At 58.0% G+C, this 20,068-nt stretch overlaps 1 protein-coding gene and 1 pseudogene across 7 annotated transcripts; one reads left to right on the plus strand and one right to left on the minus strand.

The window, feature by feature from the left end:
- Nucleotides 1–1,565: 1,565 nt before the first annotated feature.
- On the plus strand, nucleotides 1,566–2,163 carry LOC138844528 (dihydrofolate reductase pseudogene; annotated as a pseudogene).
- Nucleotides 2,164–6,821: 4,658 nt separating this feature from the next.
- On the minus strand, nucleotides 6,822–18,872 carry AQP7 (aquaporin 7). Of its 7 annotated transcripts, none has more exons than XM_070053324.1 (9): nucleotides 18,659–18,812; nucleotides 17,900–17,950; nucleotides 15,267–15,363; nucleotides 13,884–14,001; nucleotides 8,947–9,036; nucleotides 8,519–8,656; nucleotides 8,227–8,345; nucleotides 7,794–8,011; nucleotides 6,822–7,479 (listed from the first exon to the last, which is right to left on the minus strand). In XM_070053324.1, the coding sequence occupies exons 2-9, from the start codon at nucleotides 17,923–17,925 to the stop codon at nucleotides 7,194–7,196; spliced, it is 1,092 nt and encodes a 363-aa protein (XP_069909425.1). In that variant the 5' UTR covers nucleotides 17,926–17,950; nucleotides 18,659–18,812; the 3' UTR covers nucleotides 6,822–7,193. The 7 variants fall into 7 exon arrangements, with proteins under 7 accessions (XP_069909425.1, XP_069909426.1, XP_069909433.1 ...); XM_070053325.1 differs by having other exon boundaries at nucleotides 18,726–18,794; XM_070053332.1 differs by having other exon boundaries at nucleotides 8,947–9,073; nucleotides 18,726–18,788.
- Nucleotides 18,873–20,068: the final 1,196 nt, after the last annotated feature.

Consider the following 20,068-nt stretch of genomic DNA (forward strand, 5'->3'; position numbering starts at 1 on the left):
ACTTTTGGAACTCAAGGATCCCAGGGAACTCTAGGCTTGTCTGGCCCCCCAGCAGCCAGGCTCCCTGGCTCACACAGTGAGTGCCACACCAAGACTGGAAACCAGGCCTTGAGTTTCCCCTACCTGGAGGGTGCTGAGTCCCCGGGAAAATGTACGCTCTTCCCCCCTCTCTGGCTTCCCCAAACAAGGGGCTTGCAAGTCCTTCCCAGTCACCCCTGGCTGAGGGAAGTCGCTCTTCGTAACACAGGCTTGCTGGGAGACAGGCCAGGGACCCTAGCTGAAGCACTAAGGTGTCTGTTTCGCTGCCTCAGCTCACTGTCTCTTGGCAGTTTGCAGTGGGCTTCTGTTCGGGTATCAGCTCCTGCACACATGCTGCCCAGCGCCATTGTGCAAGTAACAGGTAGAGGTCAGGGAGTCTCCTGGTGCCCAACAGCAGCTGCACAGTCAGGCCTCTGGGGCCCAGAAGGCTATTGGGGGAGCAGAGAGGAAACAGCACCCCACCTTGCACTGCCCTCACCTGCTTTAGAGCCTGACAGCAGTGAGGAGATGCTCACCTGCCCTGGCAGTTGGCGGTGAGCACTTCGTGTGCAGCAAGTGCTGTGCACGTCCCTCTGCTCCTCGAGCCCCTGAGTGTGGATTCTCCCCTCAGCTTAGCCCTGGGGAAGTGAAGGTGGGAGGCGTTAGGTCACTCAGTGCACAGCTGGGGATCTGAAGTTCCTGCAAGGTCTGATCATGTCCTCGCCACTACTCAGGCAGAGCGGGGCAGTGCCTACAGCTGGACTTGCAGTCCCTAAGGCAAGGAGGCCCTGCAGGCGAGGACAAGTCCCCATGCAGAAGATACCTGTAATCTTCCAGAAGATGGGCTTTTCCTACAGTGGCCACTAGGGGACAGTGTGTGTCCCCTAAACCAAGAGCCTAGGTGGGGGGGGGGGTGCTTTTTTTTTTTTTTACTCTGTAAAGCTTTTTCTTTGAATATTTTAAACTTGAACACTTTTTAAACATTTTAAAAATTGTTTTAATATTTATGTATTTATTTGAAAGAGTTACAAAGAGGGAAAGACAGATCTTCCATCTGCTGGTTCACTTCCAAGTGGGCCGGGCTGAACCACATCTGGGTCTCCCATGCGGGTGCAGGGCCCAAGCACTTGGGCCATCCTTCACTGCCTTCCCGGGCCACAGCAGAGAGCTGGACTGGAAGAGGAGCAGCAGAGATGAGCCAGCACTCACGGGCTGCCAGCGCTGTGGGCAGAGGCCTAGCCCGCTGTGCCACACTGCTGACCCCTGCTCTCGGAAACTTTATATAGAAGAGGTTGTAAATAATATTTTTAAACTTTGTCAAATGTTCTTGCGTAAGTACTATTTTCTCTACTTGCTGATCTGCACCATGTGTGGGGGGGTGCAGGTTGGTGGTTGGATTTGAAGCAAGCAGATACATGAAGGCAGAAGGACCAGCATTGCAAAGGCCCTGCAGTGGAAACACTCCAGGCACCCTGAAGGAACAGCAAGGCCATCAAGACTAGGGAAGCAAAGCAGGAGAGGGCAGCAGGGGTCCGGGAAGCTGGCGGTGTCAGGCCGCCGTTGGGAGGGTGATGAGACTGCTGAGCCGCCTCATCACCGTGGCCCAGGACGGGGCTGCCCTGGCCCCTGCTCAGGAATGAATCTATTTCCAAAGAATGAGCACAGCTCCTCCGGGCAAGGTGAACGGAATCTGGGGTTATGCACAGGAAGACCTGGCTCTCCGTTCCTGAGAAGAATCGACCTTTAAAGGGCAGAATCAATGTCGTTCTCAGTAGGGAGCTCCTTTTCTCGCCAGGAGTCTGGATGATGCCTTTAAACTAAGGAGCCAGACTTAGATAAAGTAGACACATTTTGGATGGAGGGAGGCAGCTTTGTTTAGACGGAAGCTGTGAATCAGCCAGGCCATCTTAGACTGTGACAAGAATCGTGCTAGAATTTGAAAGTGATGGCTTTTTTCCACATTGATTTGAAGAAATACAAACTCCCAGAGTACCCAAGAGTCCTTTCTGATTTCCAGGAGAAAGCATCAAGTGCAAACTTGAAGTCTATGAAAAGAATGACTAATGTGCAGGTGTTTCCTGATTTATTTCAAGTTGTACCCCCCTTCCTCTACAACATCAGAAAATAAAAGATAACTTTCATTGACTTCAGGTCTATGGATTTTCAAAAATTAGTAAGATCTCCCTTAAAACACTATTGATTTGAAAGGAAGAGATCTTATATCTGCTGGTTCACTGCCAAATAGCAAGACAAGACGGTCCAGGCTGAAGCCAGAGCCAGGAATTCCATCTGGGTCTCCCACATACCCATGCAGGGACCCATGCACATGGACCATCTTCATTGGCTTCCCAGGCATATTAGCAGGGAACTGGTTGAGCAGCAGAGCCGCCCAGATTTGAACTGGCCCTACGATGTGGAACGCCCGTGTTGCAAGTAGTGGCTTAGCTGGTGCGCCACGATACTGTCCCCATCTACCTCATTTTCTAAAAAGGTCATTACAGCTGCTGTACTGAAACCACACCATAGGGCTGAAGGAGAGCAAGAGTAGTCAAGAGATCAGTCAGAAGACCCCTGTCATACACCCAGGCACCAGCGGCTTAGACCATGGTAATAGGGGGTGGTGAGACATGGTTGAATTCTAGATAAGTGTTGCAGATAACACCTCTAGGATTTGCTGACAGCTGGGATGCGGGCTGTGTGAGAAGTCAGGGACGACTCAAATTTGGGGCAGGAGCAGCTGCAAGATTGCACTTGCCATTTATTGAAATAGGAAAGAGTGGGAAGAGCAGGCTTGGATGAAAATCTGCCTCGTAGGCGGTCATCCATGGGATCCGACGTCTGGAGACAGGACTGGGCTGGAGATCTAACCCGGGGAGCTGCTGGCATATCACGGCATTTAAAGGCTGGTGAGATCATGCCAGGAGGGCGAGAGAAGAGGTCTGGGGACTGCGCCCTCCATTGCTGAGAGGACTGGAGCTGAGCACAGGACTGGAGCCAGAGGTCTCCAAAGCCAGAGGTGGCAGCTGAAGCTGCAAGAATCAGTGCTGCAGGCAGTCCCGTGGGGTTTTCTTCCAGGTTGCTCAGGAGAGGGTGGGCTCCTCTTCACCTTGTCCTGACCTGTCTGAGCCCCCTTGCAGGAAGGGACTGGCCCCAAGGCCCACTGCCAGGTAAGGTCCCACAGTGTTCGGGCTCCCGGGGCTTGGAGAGGGCATGGGCCTTGGCTGCTCCCTTCCTCTTGCCCATCCCTTAACCGTGAGGCTCTCCAGGTTCCATAAGTCCCTAGCCCACCTCTTCACGGAAACCCTTCATCTGCCCGCCGGGCTTAAATGTCCTATCGCCAGCTGTTGTGCCAGCAGCCAAACCCTTCATTCCCCACCAGTGGTCTCCTGATGACTCCAGCACATGGCCAGGGCAACCCCTCCACCCTTCACACAGCTACCCTAAAGGTCCCTGGCTTCCAGCCCCTGGGTCCTGTTCCTCCTCCCTGGCTCCTGTCCGACCAACTGCAGCAGTTCGGCTGCCTCTCCCTTCCACTCCATCCTCATGCAGAGGCCGAACGGCTCATTCTCCGGCATGAATCTGGGTCTTGGCCTAACAAAAACCCCAGCTGCTCACCCTGGGTGCCTCCAGCCACTCCTACCTTGCCCCTGCACAGTGCCACTCTGAGCAGCCTGTGGTTCATAGCTTGTGCCTTTGTTTGCTGTTCATACAGCAGAGCACCCCTGCCCCACAGCCTTGGTGAACAGGACTGGCCTGCACTGTGAGAGGCGTCTGAGAGCTGGGTAGGCCCCAGGCTGGGAGGCAGCGGGTGGGAGAAGGAGGGAGTTCTGGTGGGGCTCTGAAGGCCCTCCCAGTTGGCAGGCCCCTTTATCAGGCCAGAGACTGCAGGGCCTAGAGGTGGAGTGGACCAGGAGGACGCCTTCAACATGCTTGCTGCTGCACCTGCTCACCCCCTTTTTTTGGTTAAGATTTATTTATTTATTTATTTATTTATTTATTTATTTATTTGAAAGGCAGGGTTACACACACACACACACACACACACACAGGTCTTCCATCTGCTGGTTCATTTCCCAATTGGCCGCAACGGCCGGAGCTACGCCATCCGAAGCCAGGAACCAGGAGATTCTTCTAGGTCTCCCATGCGGGTACAGGAACCCAAGGACTTGGGCCATCTTCCACTGCTTTCCCAGGCCATAGCAGAGAGCTGGATCGGAAGTAGAGCAGCCAGGATACGGACCGGCGCCCATATGGAATGTTGGCACTGCAGGCAGTGGCTTTATCTGCTATGCCACAGTGCCGACCCCCTCACCCCTTTTAAAATTTATCACACACACCTATGTGCCCCAAGAATATATTCCCTTTTGTCTGTCTTTAGCTGTAAAGCAGCTGCCATGCTGTGTGTAGCTTGCTGTGTTGCTTCCTAGGCCTCTGGCCTGTTCCATATGGGCACAGCTCTCTGCTGCAGCTTAATGCTCCCGCTGTGTGGTCTGTCGTGTGCTACTGTCAGCAGCATATGTATCCTTTCCCCAGTCCATGGGCATTTGGGTATCTAGTGCCTTTTTTTTTTTTTTTTTTTTTTTTTTTTTTTGAGAGGCAGAGTTACAAAGAGACAGGCCTTCCATCCACTGGTTCACTCCCTAAATGGTTGCAATGGCAGGAGCTGGGCTGGTCCAAAGCCAGGAGCCAGGAGCTACTTTCTGGGTCTCTCACGTGGATGCAGGGGCCCCCGAGAACTTGGGCTGCCATCTGCTGTTTTCCCAGGCGCATTAGCAGGGAGCTGGATGGGAAGTAGAGCAGCCAGGACTCGCCCATATGGGATACTGGCATTGTGGGCGGCGGCTTTACCCGCCACACCACAGCCTTCCGACCTGCTGGTGCCTTCTGCCCGCCCACCTTGCACCCTGCTCCCTGCCACTCCCTTGGCTATTCCGTGGCCCAGCTGCATGCACAGAGCCTGACTTCTCGCATCGCTGCTGTGTGCTCTCACCCGAGCTCCAGGCCAGGACGGCAGCGCGACTATGAGTGGCTGTTGAGCACCTGCATGCCTCAGCGCACTTGACAGTCACAGCCACACAGACGGAGGGGCTGCTCTCACCCCAATCACAGAGGAGCAGATCCGGGCCCAGGATGGCTGAGTGACCACACGCCTCTCACTGTCCCAGGTCACCCCCAGCTGACACTCAGCATGGCCGCAATGTAATGGATCTTCCTCCCCAAATGAGCTCCTCATTCCTGCTCCATTCTCCGGGGAGACATGCTCAACCCCCAACAGGAAATCATCCCTGACTCCTCCCTCTCCATGCAGAGCAAGCCCCGCCCTCCAGGCCCCCCACCACCACGCCCCGTGCTCTCTGCACCCTCAGCTCTGACTCCTCGGCTGCCCATTCTCCTGGGTCGCTGCCTCTTGCCGTACCCTCAGTGGGCCCCTGCCATCTGCACACTGCAGCTCTGGAGGGCGTTCTGTCACCTCCAGGAGAAGCCCAGCCCCAGAGAGGACACCCTGCCCCCACACCTGCCTATCTCCTCTGGAAAGCTCCCCTCCCCCCACCCCCGCAGCCCCTCCTGTGCCTCACAGCCTCCTTCCGAGCAGTCCCATCCCCCCACTACACTGCACTCCTCAATGGCAGAGACCACCCTCATCCACTGCACACCCCCCATGCCAGGCAGGGCCTGCACGCAGGAGGTGTCCAGTAATTGCCCAAAGGCTAAATTCATGAGCAATGATGGGAACTGTGAGTGATGCTGCCTTCTGGTCGCCGGAGCAGGGTGACTCCTGCCCGGCCCCGGGACCCAGGGATCCTGGCTCATCCACCCCCACCCAGCCTCTTTCCTGTCTCTTCACTTTTTTTTTTTTTTTTAAGATTTAATTAGCTGAAAGAGTGAGTGTGTGTGTGAGAGAGAGAGGTCTTCTATCTGCTGGTTCACTCCCTAAATGGCCGCAATGGCCAGAGATGGGCCAATCATGAGCCAGGAGCTTCTTCCAGGTCTCCCATGCGGGTGCAGGGGCCTAAGCACTTGGGCCATCTCCCACTGCCTTCCCAGGCCACAGCTAGAGCTGGATCAGAAGTGGAGCAGCCAGGACACAAACTGTCACCCATATGGGATGCTGGCATCACAGGCGACAGCTTTACCCACTGCACCACAACAGTGGCCACTCCTGTCTTTTCATCTTTTTGAAGAAAGTTCCCTCTGCATTTCCTTCCCAATTCCAGGATTCCCAGGTGGGAGAGCTCTGGTTGCAGAAGAAGGAAGGGGAGCCCAGCCCCCTGCCTGCTCTCAGTTCTGGTCGGGCATTCTCAAGGGAGTGAAATTTGATTCTTGGAATGGGGGCAGGGTGGTGATGAGAAGTCCCTTGCTCTTTGTGTATGAAACACAGATACACAAACAGGAAGTAAGCACCTGGTGCTTGTGGTATTAAAATATCACGTGGCCAAAGAACAAAGGTCTGTAGGGCTGCCAGGGAGGCACCAGTGAAAAAGACACAGGAATTCTGATCTGCTCTTGGGCTCTGCCTTGTCTGGTCTGAGAACAGCCAGGACTGCAGGGAGGGAAGAACCCGGGGAGGGGCTCAAGGCCTGTTGCAGGACTCCTAGCAGCTAGATCTGGGCCTCTCCCCAGGGCACCCCTTGCCTCCCCTCTTCCTGAAACTCCACCACCCTGCGCCTGGCACCAGAGCGTGCAAGGCTGCTCTTCCCCTATTCTCCCCCAGGGGGTGCCCCAGCTCCCTGGGCTGGAACAGCTGAGTCAGGAGAGAAGGCTAAACACAGAATGCCCCAAGAAGTGAGGGTGCCGCTGTGGGGTAAGGCTTTTAAAAAATGTATCTATTTATTTTAAAGGCAGAATTTACAGAAACAGAGTGGGGGGAGATCTTCCATCAGTTGGTTCATTCCCAACTGGCTGCAGAAACCACAACTGGGCCAGTCTGAAGCCAGGAGCCAGGAACTTCCTCTGGGTCTCCTACATGGGTGCAGGGGCCCAAGCACTTGGGCCATCTTCTACTGCTTTCCCAGGTGCCTTAGCAGGGAGCTGGATCAGAAGTGGTGCAGTGGGGACTGGAATCCATGTGGGATGCCAATGTTGCAGGAGATGGTTTTACTTGCTACACCACAACACCAGCCCCTGGGATAAGGCTTTTTTATTGGGGTAGGGATGGGATCACAAATGGTCTCTACTCAGAAGCTCTCTAAGAGTATAGAGCCATTCACAGGTGGGACAGGCTGGACTGAAGATGTGTTGGCAGGGACTCTGGAGACAGGGTCGAGGTGAGAGGTCACGGATAGGTGAGCACTTGTCTTGGACAATGTGGTTATCCTGTGTTCTTCATTCATGGCCGAGTCCTCTGATTCCTGGGGCTCCCGTGGGATGCCGGAGCCAATGAAGACCAGATAGACGATTCCTCCCAGGTAGGCACCTACAATCGGTGCCACCACTGGCACCCACCACCAGTTCTCCCCAGCCCTGCAGGCAAGAGACAAGATGGCCAGGAGGACACCTGCATCTACCTCAGGCCAAGACCAAGTGCATAGGGTCATCCCCCTCCCATCCCAGGAAACACCTCGGTCTGACTCAGGGACAGGACCGACACTCAGTCCAGGCACAGGATCTGCATCCAGGCTGGTCCGGGTGAACTCCGGGCCCCTCTTCTGCTCCCCAGGCCACTTGGAAGCCTGCAGGACTCCCTGTGCTGCTCCTCCCTCGCCCCCTCCCCCAGCCTCTACCAGGAAGGGTCCTGGAGAAATCAGGCAGCAAGGGGGTCTCGGCAGGGGCAGTACCTGAACACCTGTTTGCCCCAGCCGGCAATGAAGGTGAAGAAGCGGGGAGGCAGGTCCCGAGATGGGTTGATAGCATATCCTGTGTTCATGCCCAGGGATGCCCCAATGATGACAACAAGGATGCCGGTGACCAGGGCCTGTGTCCCCGGCAGCGCTGGGTTATTCTCCTTATCGGTGATGGCTAAGAGACACAGCTGGAGCATCCCCGTCAGTACCACCTGGAGAGCAGATGCCATGATAGCCCAAGTCCTCCCCCAAGAAACACAGCCCAGCCACAGGGCCCCAGCAGTGCCCCAAATCCACACACACGAGCAGGAACAAATCTGGGTACAGGCCCCGTGCGGAGCGCTTGTCCTGTCCGTCCTGAGGGACTCCCTGCTGGCTCCTGAGGGGTGAAGGGCTTGGGGAGTACCCCCGACCCTGGACCACTGACCTCATTGAGGAAGCCCCACCACAGCGTCATGTGGTCAGGAAGATAGGTGGCAAAAATGTTCGCAGTGGCTGTGGGCCCGGTCACTGCCAGATGTCCGCCGGAGAAGTGCAGAATGGCCGCTAGGGGGAGACAGACGGGGTTGTGAGCCTGCCGCAGCCCAAGCCCCCCAGGGCTGCCAGAGAGGAGGGGGCACGGGAGAGGGTGGGGAGCACCTCCTAGGCCTGTGCCTTCGACAGTTTTCCAGGCAGGGACCCTGTGTTTCAGAGGGGGAGGCCCGGGGCAGGGCACCTACTGTAGAAGAGGCTGTAGATGGTGGCAGCCGCGGTGAAGGAGCCCAGGAACTGACCCAACACGTACACGGGAAACTTCTTCCAGGACATGCGGCCGAGCGCGCAGGCGGTGAAGCTCACGGCAGCGTTCATGTGGGCCCCTGCAGGGGGATCGAGGGCAGAGAGCGCAACAACAAAGGTGGAGGGCGTTCGTGCGACGTGGCCTCTGACAGAGAGGCCGGCCACGACCCAGCGGCCACCATCCTCACCCACTACGAAGGAAGGGCAGTAGCCTGCCTACAGAGACCCGCCAGTCGCAATGGTAGCCAGAGGCTAGGGGGCTCCGAGTGTTCTCCTTCCGCGGGGTGGCCGGGAAGGGTGAGGCCTGCTGCCTCGGAGGAAGAGCCGCTGGGGACCCTTGCCCAGCCAGGCGGGACCTGGGCTCACTCACCAGAGATGTTGCCTGCCACGTGCACGCCCATGGTGACTCCAAAGCCAAAACCCAAGTTGACAGCGAGGAAGCTCCCGAATTTTTGACCTCCTAGAACCATATGGGCCACAGAACCAAGACCAAACACCTGCAAGGGAGGGCTTCTGAGGGGGCTCCCTTCCCAGCAGCCCCCACGGTGGATGAGGGCTCAGCGCTCCATTCCAGCTCCTCTGTCTCCCAGCACGGCCCTTAGACCCTGTGCCACACCCTCCTCCTCCTCCTCCTCCTCCTCCTCCTCCTCCTCCTCCTCCTCCTCCGAGCCTGCCTCTCCGACCTGAGCCAGTGAGAGCTGGCAGGTGGGGCCCGTTGGCAGGTGCGGAGGGCAGAGGCCCTCACAACACACATCTGGGCATTTGGACCCCAAGCCCAGGGCAGCTGGCACTCAGGCCAGAGGGAAGTTTCTCTGTCCGAGTGATCCCCCGGCTCCAGGCCTGGACTATGAGGAGCTCCTGCCCACGCTGTGCAAGCCAGGGCACTGGGGTTGGGGTGGGGCTCTCATTCTGCTGCCTCAGCTCCACTGCCATTGCCCAGGGACGTCATTCCCGAAGCTCTGACTCCAGCTCACCTAGCAGCTCCTCAGAAGATCCCCGCCTCCACAGGGAGAAACGGCCGGAGCTGGGCCCTCACTCAGCCCCGGCCTGCATCTGCCTTCCTCGGTGCGCAGCCTCTGGCCCGCCCAGGCCTCCCGCCCGCCCGCGCCTTCACTGGCTCCCTTGGACTCAAGTATCTCCTAGTAAAACTTCCCGCCCAGTGCAGCCTCCCTTTCCAGCTGGGGTGCCGGGCTGCCCCTCCCAGCCGCTCCTTCGTGCCTTCCCTCGCACGTGCTCTCTCCAAGGGCTCAGCAGCCTCCTCATTTCCCAAAGGCACCGTCCGACTTGTCCTCTGTGTTCCTGGAAAGGCCTCCTCCCTGGCCTCCACGACAGCCCTCCCTCCTGGTGTTCCGCCCCCTGTGCTTGCCACCCCCTCTCCACAGTTCCCGCCCAGTCTTCCCCATCGGTCTCATGCACACAAATGGTGCCAGGCTCCTTTCACATCTCACCCCAGTCACTCTCCCTGGGTCCTCTTACCAGGTTGCCTGGCATCAGCTATGCCCCATGCACCAAAATCCCCGTCATCGCCACCTGGGAGCCAGATCCCTGCTTCTAAATACCCACTGTGTTCCCAAGAAGTCCCACGCCATCCTGGGCTCCGTCAGCTCACCCTGCGTTCCTGCTCCTCACGTTCAGTTCCCCATCCCGGTGGGCGAGCCAGAAACCCAGAAGTCACAGATGAGTGCTTCCTCTCCCGTCTTCCCGACACCCAGTGGGCTCTTCTGACATTCTCCCAGGGCTCACCAGCCGCCTCCTTACAGCCAGGGCCCCCTTTCTAACCATGCCTTCCCCTTACCCACTCGCGGGCTCCCCTCCGATTCCAGGACTCAGCGGGCCACCACTGAAGACCCTTCGTAGGGGCAAGCATTGTGGCACAGCCAGTTAAACCACTGCTTGGGATGCCTGCCTCCTGTATCTGAGGGCCTGGCGTAAGTCTCAGCTTCCTGCTATGCACCTGGGAGTCAGCAGCTGATGGCCCAAGCGCTGGAGTTCCTGCCACCCGAGTGGGAGACCCAGATGGAGTTTCAGGTTCCCAGCTTCAGCCCTGCCCAGCCCCGGCCGCTGTGGCCATTTGGGGAGTGAACTAGGAGATGAAAGATTTCTCTGTCTCTGTCTTTCTGTGTCTCTAACTCTGCCTTTCAAATAAATAAATATAAATAAATACATCTTTTAAAATAACAAATAAAATCCCTATCACCCTGAGCTCACTCTCTCGGCCCCTGGAACGTGCAACTTTGCAACCTGTGTCCTATGGCTCCCAAGCAGAGCTGGTTTTCCAGGGTCCTAATGGCTCCAACCCCTCCCAGTCCTGGTGAGTGAGTGGGCGAGTCCAAGCCCATTAAGTACCCCAATAGCTAGGAGGTGGGCTCTGGGGGCCACCACACCCTGCAGGCTACAGGCTGCTCCCCCCATCCTGGTGGTGATAAATGGGACTCAAGGTCACCAAAGGCGTTTTTGGAAGTCAGCACTCTCTGACTCACAGTGTTTCCCATCACTGAGACAGCCCCCACTTCCTGGCACAGGCCTGGCCACTAAAAATAACAGCACAATGCCCTGTGTGTGCGTAAACCTCGCAAAGCTCTTTTACAAATGTCCCTTCCTTTCCATCCTTTTTTTTTTATATATATATATTTATTTATTTACTTGAGAGGCATAGTTACAGACAGAGAGGGAAGAGACAGAGAAGTCTCCCATCCACTGGTTCATTTCCCAAATGACTGCAATAGCCGGAGCTGGGCTGATTCGAAGCCAGGAGCCAGGAGCTTCCTCAGGGTCTCCCATGTGGGTGCAGGGGCCTAAGCACTTTGGCCATCTTCCACTGCTTTCCCAGGCCTTAAGCAGGGAACTGGATTGGAAGCAGAGCAGCTGGAAGGCGAACTGGCGCCCAAATGGGATGCTGGCACCTCAAGCGGAGGCTTCACCGGCTGTGCCCACAGCCCCCTCCCTCTTCCTTTCCATCTTTACAAGTCTGTGGGGCTGGTGTTTCTGCTCCCAGTCTACAGATAGGGAAACTGAGGCCCAGAGAGGGTTCTTGAACTACCCAAAGCCTGGAAATGAGGACTCTCCCCCTGCTCAAGGGAGCTAACCAGCCAATCTTAGGAATCATGCTGCACCTAAGCTAAGGGACAGATTACAGACGTGAAGGGTCAAGACTACAATAGTCAGAGCTGGCATTGGGGTGCAGTGGGTTAAGCCACTGCCTAGGATGTCTGTATTCCAAATGAACACTCATTCAAATCCTGGCTGCTCCACTTCCAATCCAGCTCCCTGCTAATGTACCTGGGAAGGCAGCGGAAGATGGCCCAAGTGCTTGGGCCCCTGCCATCCAAATGGGAAACCCAGATGGAGTTCCAGGCTCCTGGCTTTGACCAGCCCAGTCATTGCAGCCATGTGAAGAGTGAACCTGTGGATAGGAAATCTCTTTTTCTCATTTTCTCTGTCACTCTGCCTTTCAAGTAAGATCAACTTAAAAAGAGAGACTGATACTAGACCAGACTGGATGTAATCTTTGTGATTGAGTCTCATGGAGCCTCCACTCTCCCACCTGTGCAGTGGGGCTGCTAATAGGGCTGACTTCACAGGCCTCGACTCCACAGGCGTTTGGGACGGTGCTGCATGCAAAGGGCTGAGTCCCACACTGCCTGGGATGCACTAGGGCTCACAATGTCAGTAAGAGGAAGAGAAACATAGATGCGTGTGGGCGGGGCCCGCTTTCCCTAAGAGCTTTCCAAGGAGGCAGCCAAGGTTCCAAGGTTTAACAGCCCTCACGGGCCTGGAATGTCTTGTCATAAATGAATTACTTTGTCCTGGATCAAGGAGAGGCGGGATCCATCGGCTGCACTCACAGCTTAGGAGACAAAGCCAGAGGGCAGGTAAGGGAGGAGAGGGAGAGAGAGAGGGAGGGGGAGGGGGAGGGGAGGAGCAGGCAGCTGAGAGCTTTCATCCCAGCAGCAAGGGCCCACCATGTGTTCGACATGTGGCCCGGGGGCTGGCGCTTGGCCTTCCTCACACAGCTCTCTGCGAGCTCGATGGTAGGGGCGACCAACGAGGAAGCTAAGTTCCGGACGGTTAAGAGCAAGCAAAGCTAGAAGATTGCAGACCCAGGATTCAAACTTACATCCAAGACCCTGGGCAGGCCTGATTGCTCACACTGATTAGGAGAAGATGGGCTCTGAGCCAGCAGGGAGACACCTGCCCAAGGCCAGCTGGTGACTCAGTGCAGGGTCAGGGCAGGAACCCAGGTGTCCAGAGTCCCTCCCGCCCTTGGGCTCTGTGTGTTCCTCCATCTCCTGCACCTTGGTTCAATGGACACACAACGCATACACTCACAATGCATACACAACACACACTCAGCCCCAGGTGCACTCACACTCTTACCCCCCAGCCTCTCTCTCCCACAGCCACTCCCTCTGGCCTGCTTCTCACCACCTCCGCCTCCCTCCCCAGGGAGCTGCCCTTTCTTCTCTTGGACCTGAACGTGCCTGAGATGCGACTAGCATGGTGACAGCACCTGCTAAGGGCAGAGGCCGCTGGGGTAAGTGACAGGGCCGAGGCATGTGGAAAGGTTCCCTCTGTCTCCATCCCACCTACAGCCTGCAGTCTGTCCCCATTACACTCCAGAGAAGCCCTTGACGAAGATACCAGCGACCTCCATGTCGCCAGCCCCTGGGGACCCGTGGTCTGTGTGCGGCTTCCTGCGTGCTGTCTGCTCCCTCCTGGTGGAACTGGCGCCCCCTTCCCTAGCGGTCCCTTCTGGCTTTACCTGACTGCACCACACCAGCCCCCTACCCCACCCCGAACCTGGCCCTGTGCTCACTCAGCTCTCACTGCGCCCGCGTTGCCTGCAAGGCCTGCTCCATCCCACTGTCTCCAGGGCCTTCTTCTCCATCCCCAGCCCAGTCACCACCCCCTGCCTACCCTGTCATACGACAGCCTCTGACCAGGCACTCCTCCTGCTGGGCCCCACACTGCACCCAGAATTGGCTTCTGTAATCTGAATGCAGCCACATCACCGCACTGCTGGAGAACCTCCAGCGTCGCCCGACTGTTCTCAGGATTCAGGCTCAGCTCTCGGCTTTCAAGGCTCTCTTCCATCAAGGCTCCCTTCCACCTCTCTTCCCTGGATTTCCCTTTTCCCAGCCCCCCAGACCTCTGCCCACAGCTTTATTCTGTCCCCACATGTCCTCCTCCTCTCCTCCTTCCCACTGCGTCTTCCCCAGACTCCCACCTCTGATGCAGGGCGTTGCACAAAGGGACCCCAGCCTGCCTTGCCGTGCCCCGCCCACCCCCTGCCACCTGCCCACTCACCATCATGACGTACGTGCTCAGGAACTCTGCCAGGAACTCTCGCACCGTCTCCTTCTGCAAGACTGCGTGGATCCGCACTAGCACAGGCCAGGAGACCATCTGGGAGCTGCAGGGGGACCTGAAGCAGCAGCCCGAGCCCATGGACAGAAGGGAGACACAAGTTCGCGCACTGCTCAGTGGCTCTTCACCTCACGGCTGAGTTAATGGGTAACCCTCCTGGCAGACTCTCCACGGGCGCCTCCTCTTGCCCGGGCAGTCGGGACTGCTGGGCTTCGAGACGCTGCAGAGCCGCGGGGCCACGGAGAGGACCTGGGCTGGATGGGCACTCAGCCTCCTCTGCCTTCTGGCTGGGACTAGAGCAGTGGGAAGGGCACAGCACTGAAGTGCTTGGCAGAGGGGCAAATTGCAATTGGCGGTGCAGGGGGAGGGGTGGCGAGGTGGGAAGGAGCAGTCTGGACAGTGGGGCTTAGCTGTCTGTCTGTCTGCAGGAACCAGAGCCTGGCAACAGAGAGACCCTGTGCCAACAGACTGAGGTACGGCAAAGGCTGTGGCTGGGCCCTGTTAGCAACCCTGAGGCCTGGGGCATGCAAGGTGAAGGTGAAGGTGAAGGCTGACCACGCCTGGGCAGGAGGGAGACGGAAGACAAAAAGGAGGGACAGGGTCTCACCTCCTCAGTACCTAATGCAATGCCAGGTGCACCACAGGCGCATGATAAACAGTTGCTGAACCAATGGGAACAGGGTGGAACTGTCTCACTCTCAGCTAGGTCCCCAGAGAGCCCTACAGTGCCTGGTGCATGATAAAAATGTTTCATCAATGTCCAGCTAGACAGATGAAACAGCAAGTTCCAGGTCCTGGTGCCTGTGTGCGGGGGAGGACATAGGCCAGGGGGTTGGGGAAGGTCCACAGGCTCTGAGCAGTGAAGAGAAAGGAGGGGACAGAGTGCAGGTGCCTCTAAGTGTGGCCTCGACGCTTGTTCAGACTGGCGGCCCTGCCCCCCAACTCTCCCCCTCCCCGCCTTCTGAAGCCAACATCACTGCCTCCTTGAGGACAGCAGTGTTCCCTCCGCGTTGTAAGTAGAAGTGAGTGGAGGCAGTGAGGGCTGTCCAGGTGTGGGATGAAGTACCTTGCCCTGCCCAAGCTGAGCCCCTGCGTTCTCATCTCACACACACTGGACCTGGTTCTCTTCCTTACCCCAGGGGAAGACACCCAGGCGGAGCCTATGGAGGGGCTGTGGAGTGGCCTGGACAACCCACCAGCCCCCTTCCAGCTCGGGCGCCGCCGCATCCTCCCAGAGTCCCAGCACCCGCAAGGATCAGTTTCCCTGGCCCATCAGCCTGGGAGCATCCTGGTACAAAGCAGGGACCCCAGGGACGTGCTCACCAGCAGGCAAGGCACAGCAGACAACAACAAGCAGCAACCAGCCAACGAGCCACGGCCAGCCATGTGCAATGCCTCCTCCACCTGCTGCACCCAGGCCCTGCAGAAAAGGGTGCTGGGGTAATCCCAGCTCTTGGGAAGCAAAACTTTGTAGTCAGCAGTGACTACAAAGAGGGGTGAGTGTTGCCACAGGTGCAGAGCGAGCACTGTGGGATGCTGCGGAGGAAGGAAATTGCCAAGAGGGGCGTAGAGCAGGCTCTCCTGGAGGAGGGAGGTTTAGGTCAAGACTGCAAGGCTGGGAAAGGAGCGTCCGGGAGGCAGGGCAAAGTTCTGGGCGGCAGAGGCCGAGGCCTGCAGTTGAGGGAGGATGTGATAGGCCGTGGGACTCTGCAGGGAGGGGCTAGCCAGAGGCAGGAGAGAAAGTGGCAGGAGATGGCCAGAGAGGGGCCAGCGCCAGCTGCAGGCCACCCCACCCCCACCCCTGGAGCCCCTGGAAGGGTTAAGCAGAACAACAGCCTCCCCCATGGAGGCCAGGGTGGGGGACATGGCAGTGGAAGCCACTGGCTCCCCCACGACGGGCCACAAGGTGATGGCACCTGAGCCAAGCGGGAAGCAGTGAAGAGGGCTGTGGGAGCTCAGACAAGTTTGAGCGGTGAGGGAAGGGCCGGTGAGGCTCGGGGTCCGGCCAGAGCGACGGGGCACAGGAGAGAAGCTGCAGGTTTGGGCAGGAGGATGAGGAGCCCCCTAGAGGTCAGTTGAATCTGATGATCCTGCTAGTCAGGTGAAGAGGAGGCAGCCAGCCGCGTGGTCTCCGAGATGCATGTCTGGAGGTCTCCAAACCACAGAAGGTCCCGGGAGCCGTGGGCATGGGTGGGATAGCTCGAGGAACAGGTATAGACTAAGAAGACATCCAAGGAAACTAGCTTGCACACCAAGGAATAGACAGCCAACCCGATGACCTAAGTGATCTGTTAACTAGGAATGAACAGCTAAGAACTCACCAACACTTTCACAAACTAATCAGTCCAGCAAATTAACCAACCAACCCTCTCCCTTATTAACCAGCCATTGACTCATTGAGTTATCTGATTGGCTATGAATTCATTGAACTATCGAATCAACCAATCAACCCCAAACTATCCAGCAGGCTTCAACGGTTTCACTTGCTAGCTAACATTTATCCACCCAGCACGCATGGCCAGGCACCAAGGATACAAGATCGAAGCCCAGTCTCTATCACAGGCCAGACGCCTGGGGTCGGGCTGGGGGGAGTAAGGCCTGAAGAAAATTGTTTTTGTTTTTATTTGAGAAGGAGATGCACAGGGAGTGGCAGAGAGAGTGAGACACAGATCCCATGCAAATGGTTCACTCCCCGTGTGCCTACAACAGCCAGGACTAGGCCAGGTCAAAGCTGGGAGCCGGGAAATCAATTGAGGTCTCCCACATGGACAGCAGGGATCCACCTACTGGAGCCATCACCAGCTGCCTCCCAGGTGCTCCTCAGCAGGGAGCTGGATTGGGAGTGGAGCCAGGACTTGAACTCTCCCATATGTGAGGTGGGCATCCCCAGTGGTGTCTTGGTCATCGCTGTACAAAGACCCGATCCCTGAAGAGTTTGGAAGAATGGGTAGGTGGAGGCCTAAAACAGCCACAGGTGGTAGGGTGGTGACCAAGGAGTGGTGGGAAGAGAGCACACATTCCAGATACTTTAGAAGATGGGTGATAAGATATGAAACACAAGACAGAGGGGCCTATCGAGGACATGACCTTGACTTCTGCCTTGAGCAATTTCTCAAGGGAACAGGGAGCCCTGGCTGGAGCCAAGACCACAGGGCGAGGAGCAGGCTTGGAGACCCCAGGACCTGGGCTGCCTGTGAGACACCAGGAGCTCTTTGGAAACAGGGTCTAAAGCCGGGGTGGGGAGAGAGACTCGGGCTGGAGACAGCGGTGTCATCAGCACAGAGAGAACTCTTCGTCCTCTTGACCTGCGCCTGCACACACAGGCAAATATCGCCACTCGCACGGAGCTGGCAGTACTGAAATGTCATCAGGAAGTCTGCTTGTGTGTGGGGAGGGGTGGGGACAGAGCCAGGCATGGGGAGCACCGGAGCGGGGTGGGCTATGATTCCAACCAGGGCAGGGCCGGTGAGCTGCATGGAGAAGGTGGCGTTCGAGCCAGGGGGTGAAGAGGTAGCCGTGAGGATGAGCGCGGGAAGGGCATCTGGGCAGAAGGCACAGGCACTGGAGGACTCAGACTAGGTCTCTGTGGCTGCAGCAGGGGGAGCCGGGGCCGGGGGCAGCGGCAGGCGAAGGGGATCAGTTAGCTGGGGTCTTGGCCATTCTAAGGACGCCCACTCTTTTTTCACCCCAAAGAGAGCCGAACTGAGGTGGGGGAGAGTTCAGCTGAGCACCCCCCCGATGCAGGGGTGCGTGGAACCCACTGACCAGCTCCTGGGTGACCTTCCTGCCGGGGCGCACTTGTGTGCTAGGCTGCGTTCTGGGCCCCTGGGCAGGTGGGTGGGTGGGAAGGAGGGGTCCTGGGGAGTGCAGCTGCATGAGGGCAGGACAGGGAGGGCACCGAGGGGTGCTGGGTGGAGGCCTGGAGGCTGGGGTGAGCGAGTGGGCTGGGTGCTTACCGCCTCTGCCTGCCTGCTGGATCCATGTTTTGTCTTCCAGGTGTTTAGATGCTGTGGAGCCAAAGATAGGTCCCTTAGGGCTGGGGGACACAGAGCCAGGCCTCACATTCCCATCAGGCCTCAGCCCGCCAAGGGGAAGCCAGGGGGCAGCTCCTGCTAGTACCACCCCCCAACCCAACCCTCCCCAGTGGGTGGGGCGGGAGGGCATGCCTCGGCCCTCTATCCATGCTGAACCCAGCACCGGACCGCCTGTCCTTAGTAACTCCAGCCCCTCGTATGGCAAATATCAGCCCTTAGTCTAACCTCAGGCCCTCTTGCTGCCACCTTAAAGTGGGCACACACACATACACACATGTACACATACACACACACACAGGATAAGCACCTGGAAGCTTCTAGTCCTTGGAACAATCTGTCCCCACCCACCTTTCCTAAAAATCCCCCCCATTTTCCTCTCCAGCTGCCAGCATGAAGGTAACCCTTGAGTGTCCTTCCCTGGAGTCCTCCTTACTCTCTGGCCCCACCCTCCCACTGGAGCCCAGGCCTGCGGGGGCGGGGGGAGGGAACCCCAGGGGGGAACACCAGCCCAGCAGTCCCCCAGGTGACCTATCCCTAACCACATTGCCCTCCTGGACACACAGCCAGCCCACAGGGAAGAAGACTGAAGCCTAAAGACAGGGTAGGCCATGGCCACGTCGCAGCTGCACAGGACCCAGCCCGGCTACAGTCGGGCCTTCACCTCCCAGCTGGGGCTCCCACCTCAGACAATCCCACAGTCACTTCCTCCAGGACAGTCCCCAGGGAGAGGTCGCAATCCCAGCCTTGCCTGGAGCCCGCTCCCTCTGCGAGGTGTTCTGCCGGGACCATCCGCTGCCTCCAGGCCACCCCCTCCCCCTCCTAGAGCCCGCCTCTCAGCCCTCCCAGGGCAGTCTGGGCGCTGCTCCTGCTTCTCTGGGGCAGGGGTGAGTAGGGCAGGGGCGAGTAGGGCAGGGGCTTGGCATGTGCCACTGGAGACAGGTCCACATGCGTTGCCCAAAATAGCATCCAGCCTTCTGCCAGTGGCACCACAGTGACGAGTTCTGAGACAGCTCTGGCGAGGCCACAGCGGAACTCCAGGTGGGAGCTCTGGGCCCCCCTCCTGCCCCCCCCTGCAGTCCAGGAGGAAAGGCTAGTCCACTCCGCCCAAGGTGGGGCCTGTTTCTACGGCCAGGGCCCCAGACCTGGAGGAGGCAGCAGAAGCTCGCGAGCCTGCAGCGGGGCACAGAACGAGGACTGCAGACCAACAGCCGGGTGGAGGGGTGCAGGGGAGACCCTGGCTCAGCCCCCAGGGCCCCTAGAACGCCGAAGCCGGGGTTGCAGGGAAACCCCGGGCTGAGGAGGGCGTTAGACACGCAGGCCTGGTCCAGGGAGGGGAGGGGAGACCTGCCCTCAGGAAAATGTGAATGGCACCGAGGCCTCAGTGAGGGGGCCCAGGCAGGACCAGAGGGCAGGACCTCGGCCGAGGCTGAGGGAGGTCAGGAGGGGGCCCGGCAGAGGGGAAGGACTTGCAGCCAGGGTCTGGCTGGGCCTCACCACGGGACGGGCCGTCGGGCATTGAGCAGGTGACCCGCAGACCGCTCGGCCAGAGGCCAGGCAGGGTTGGTGGGCAGCGCAGCTCCTGATGCTGGTAGAAGAGGGTATAGGGACTGGGTGCCCAAAGCCCAGCATTGGCGATGAAACTGTCCTCTAGAGGGCGCCGGAGGCCAGGCCAGGTGGGGAACACGCGGAGCCGCGGCTCCCCGCCCCCGGTGCCCATCCAGGGAGAGCCAGGGGCCGGCTGCAGTCCCGCGGCTTCCTGGTCAGAAGTCCTCCCGGGCGGGCGCTCGGGCATCACTGATCCCCGCTGGGATGCCCGCATCCCACATCCTACTGCCTAGTGAGTCCTGGAAACTCCAGGTTCCGATCCAGCTTCCTGCGAGTGAGCATCCTGGGAGGGAGGCAGCCGATGGTTCAAGAGCTTGGGTCCCTGCTACCCACGGGGGAGACCCAGGTGGAGTTCCAGCTACTGTGAGCATTGGGGAGTGAACCAGCCGATGGAAGACTTCTCTGTGTCTGTCTCTCTGCCTTTCAAATAAAAAGAAAATAAATAAATAAAATTTAAAAATCAAGAGGTCCTCCTTGAGGAGCAAA

The sequence above is a fragment of the Oryctolagus cuniculus genome, chromosome 1 (assembly GCF_964237555.1).
Source record: "Oryctolagus cuniculus chromosome 1, mOryCun1.1, whole genome shotgun sequence".
Classification (NCBI taxonomy): domain Eukaryota; kingdom Metazoa; phylum Chordata; class Mammalia; order Lagomorpha; family Leporidae; genus Oryctolagus; species Oryctolagus cuniculus.

What these genes read in the sequence shown, in the direction of transcription:
- AQP7 (XM_070053321.1), bottom strand. Translation starts at nt 18,766, where the DNA reads ATGGTCCCGGCAGAACACCTCGCAGAGGGAGCGGGCTCCAGGCAAGGC. An exon ending in CATCTACAGCCTCTTCTACA is followed by an intron (nt 8,346 to 8,518) that starts GTAGGTGCCCTG and finishes GTCTCCCCCTAG; the next exon opens with CGGCCATTCTGCACTTCTCC. An exon ending in TGGGGCAAACAGGTGTTCAG is followed by an intron (nt 7,480 to 7,793) that starts GTACTGCCCCTG and finishes TCTTGCCTGCAG; the next exon opens with GGCTGGGGAGAACTGGTGGT.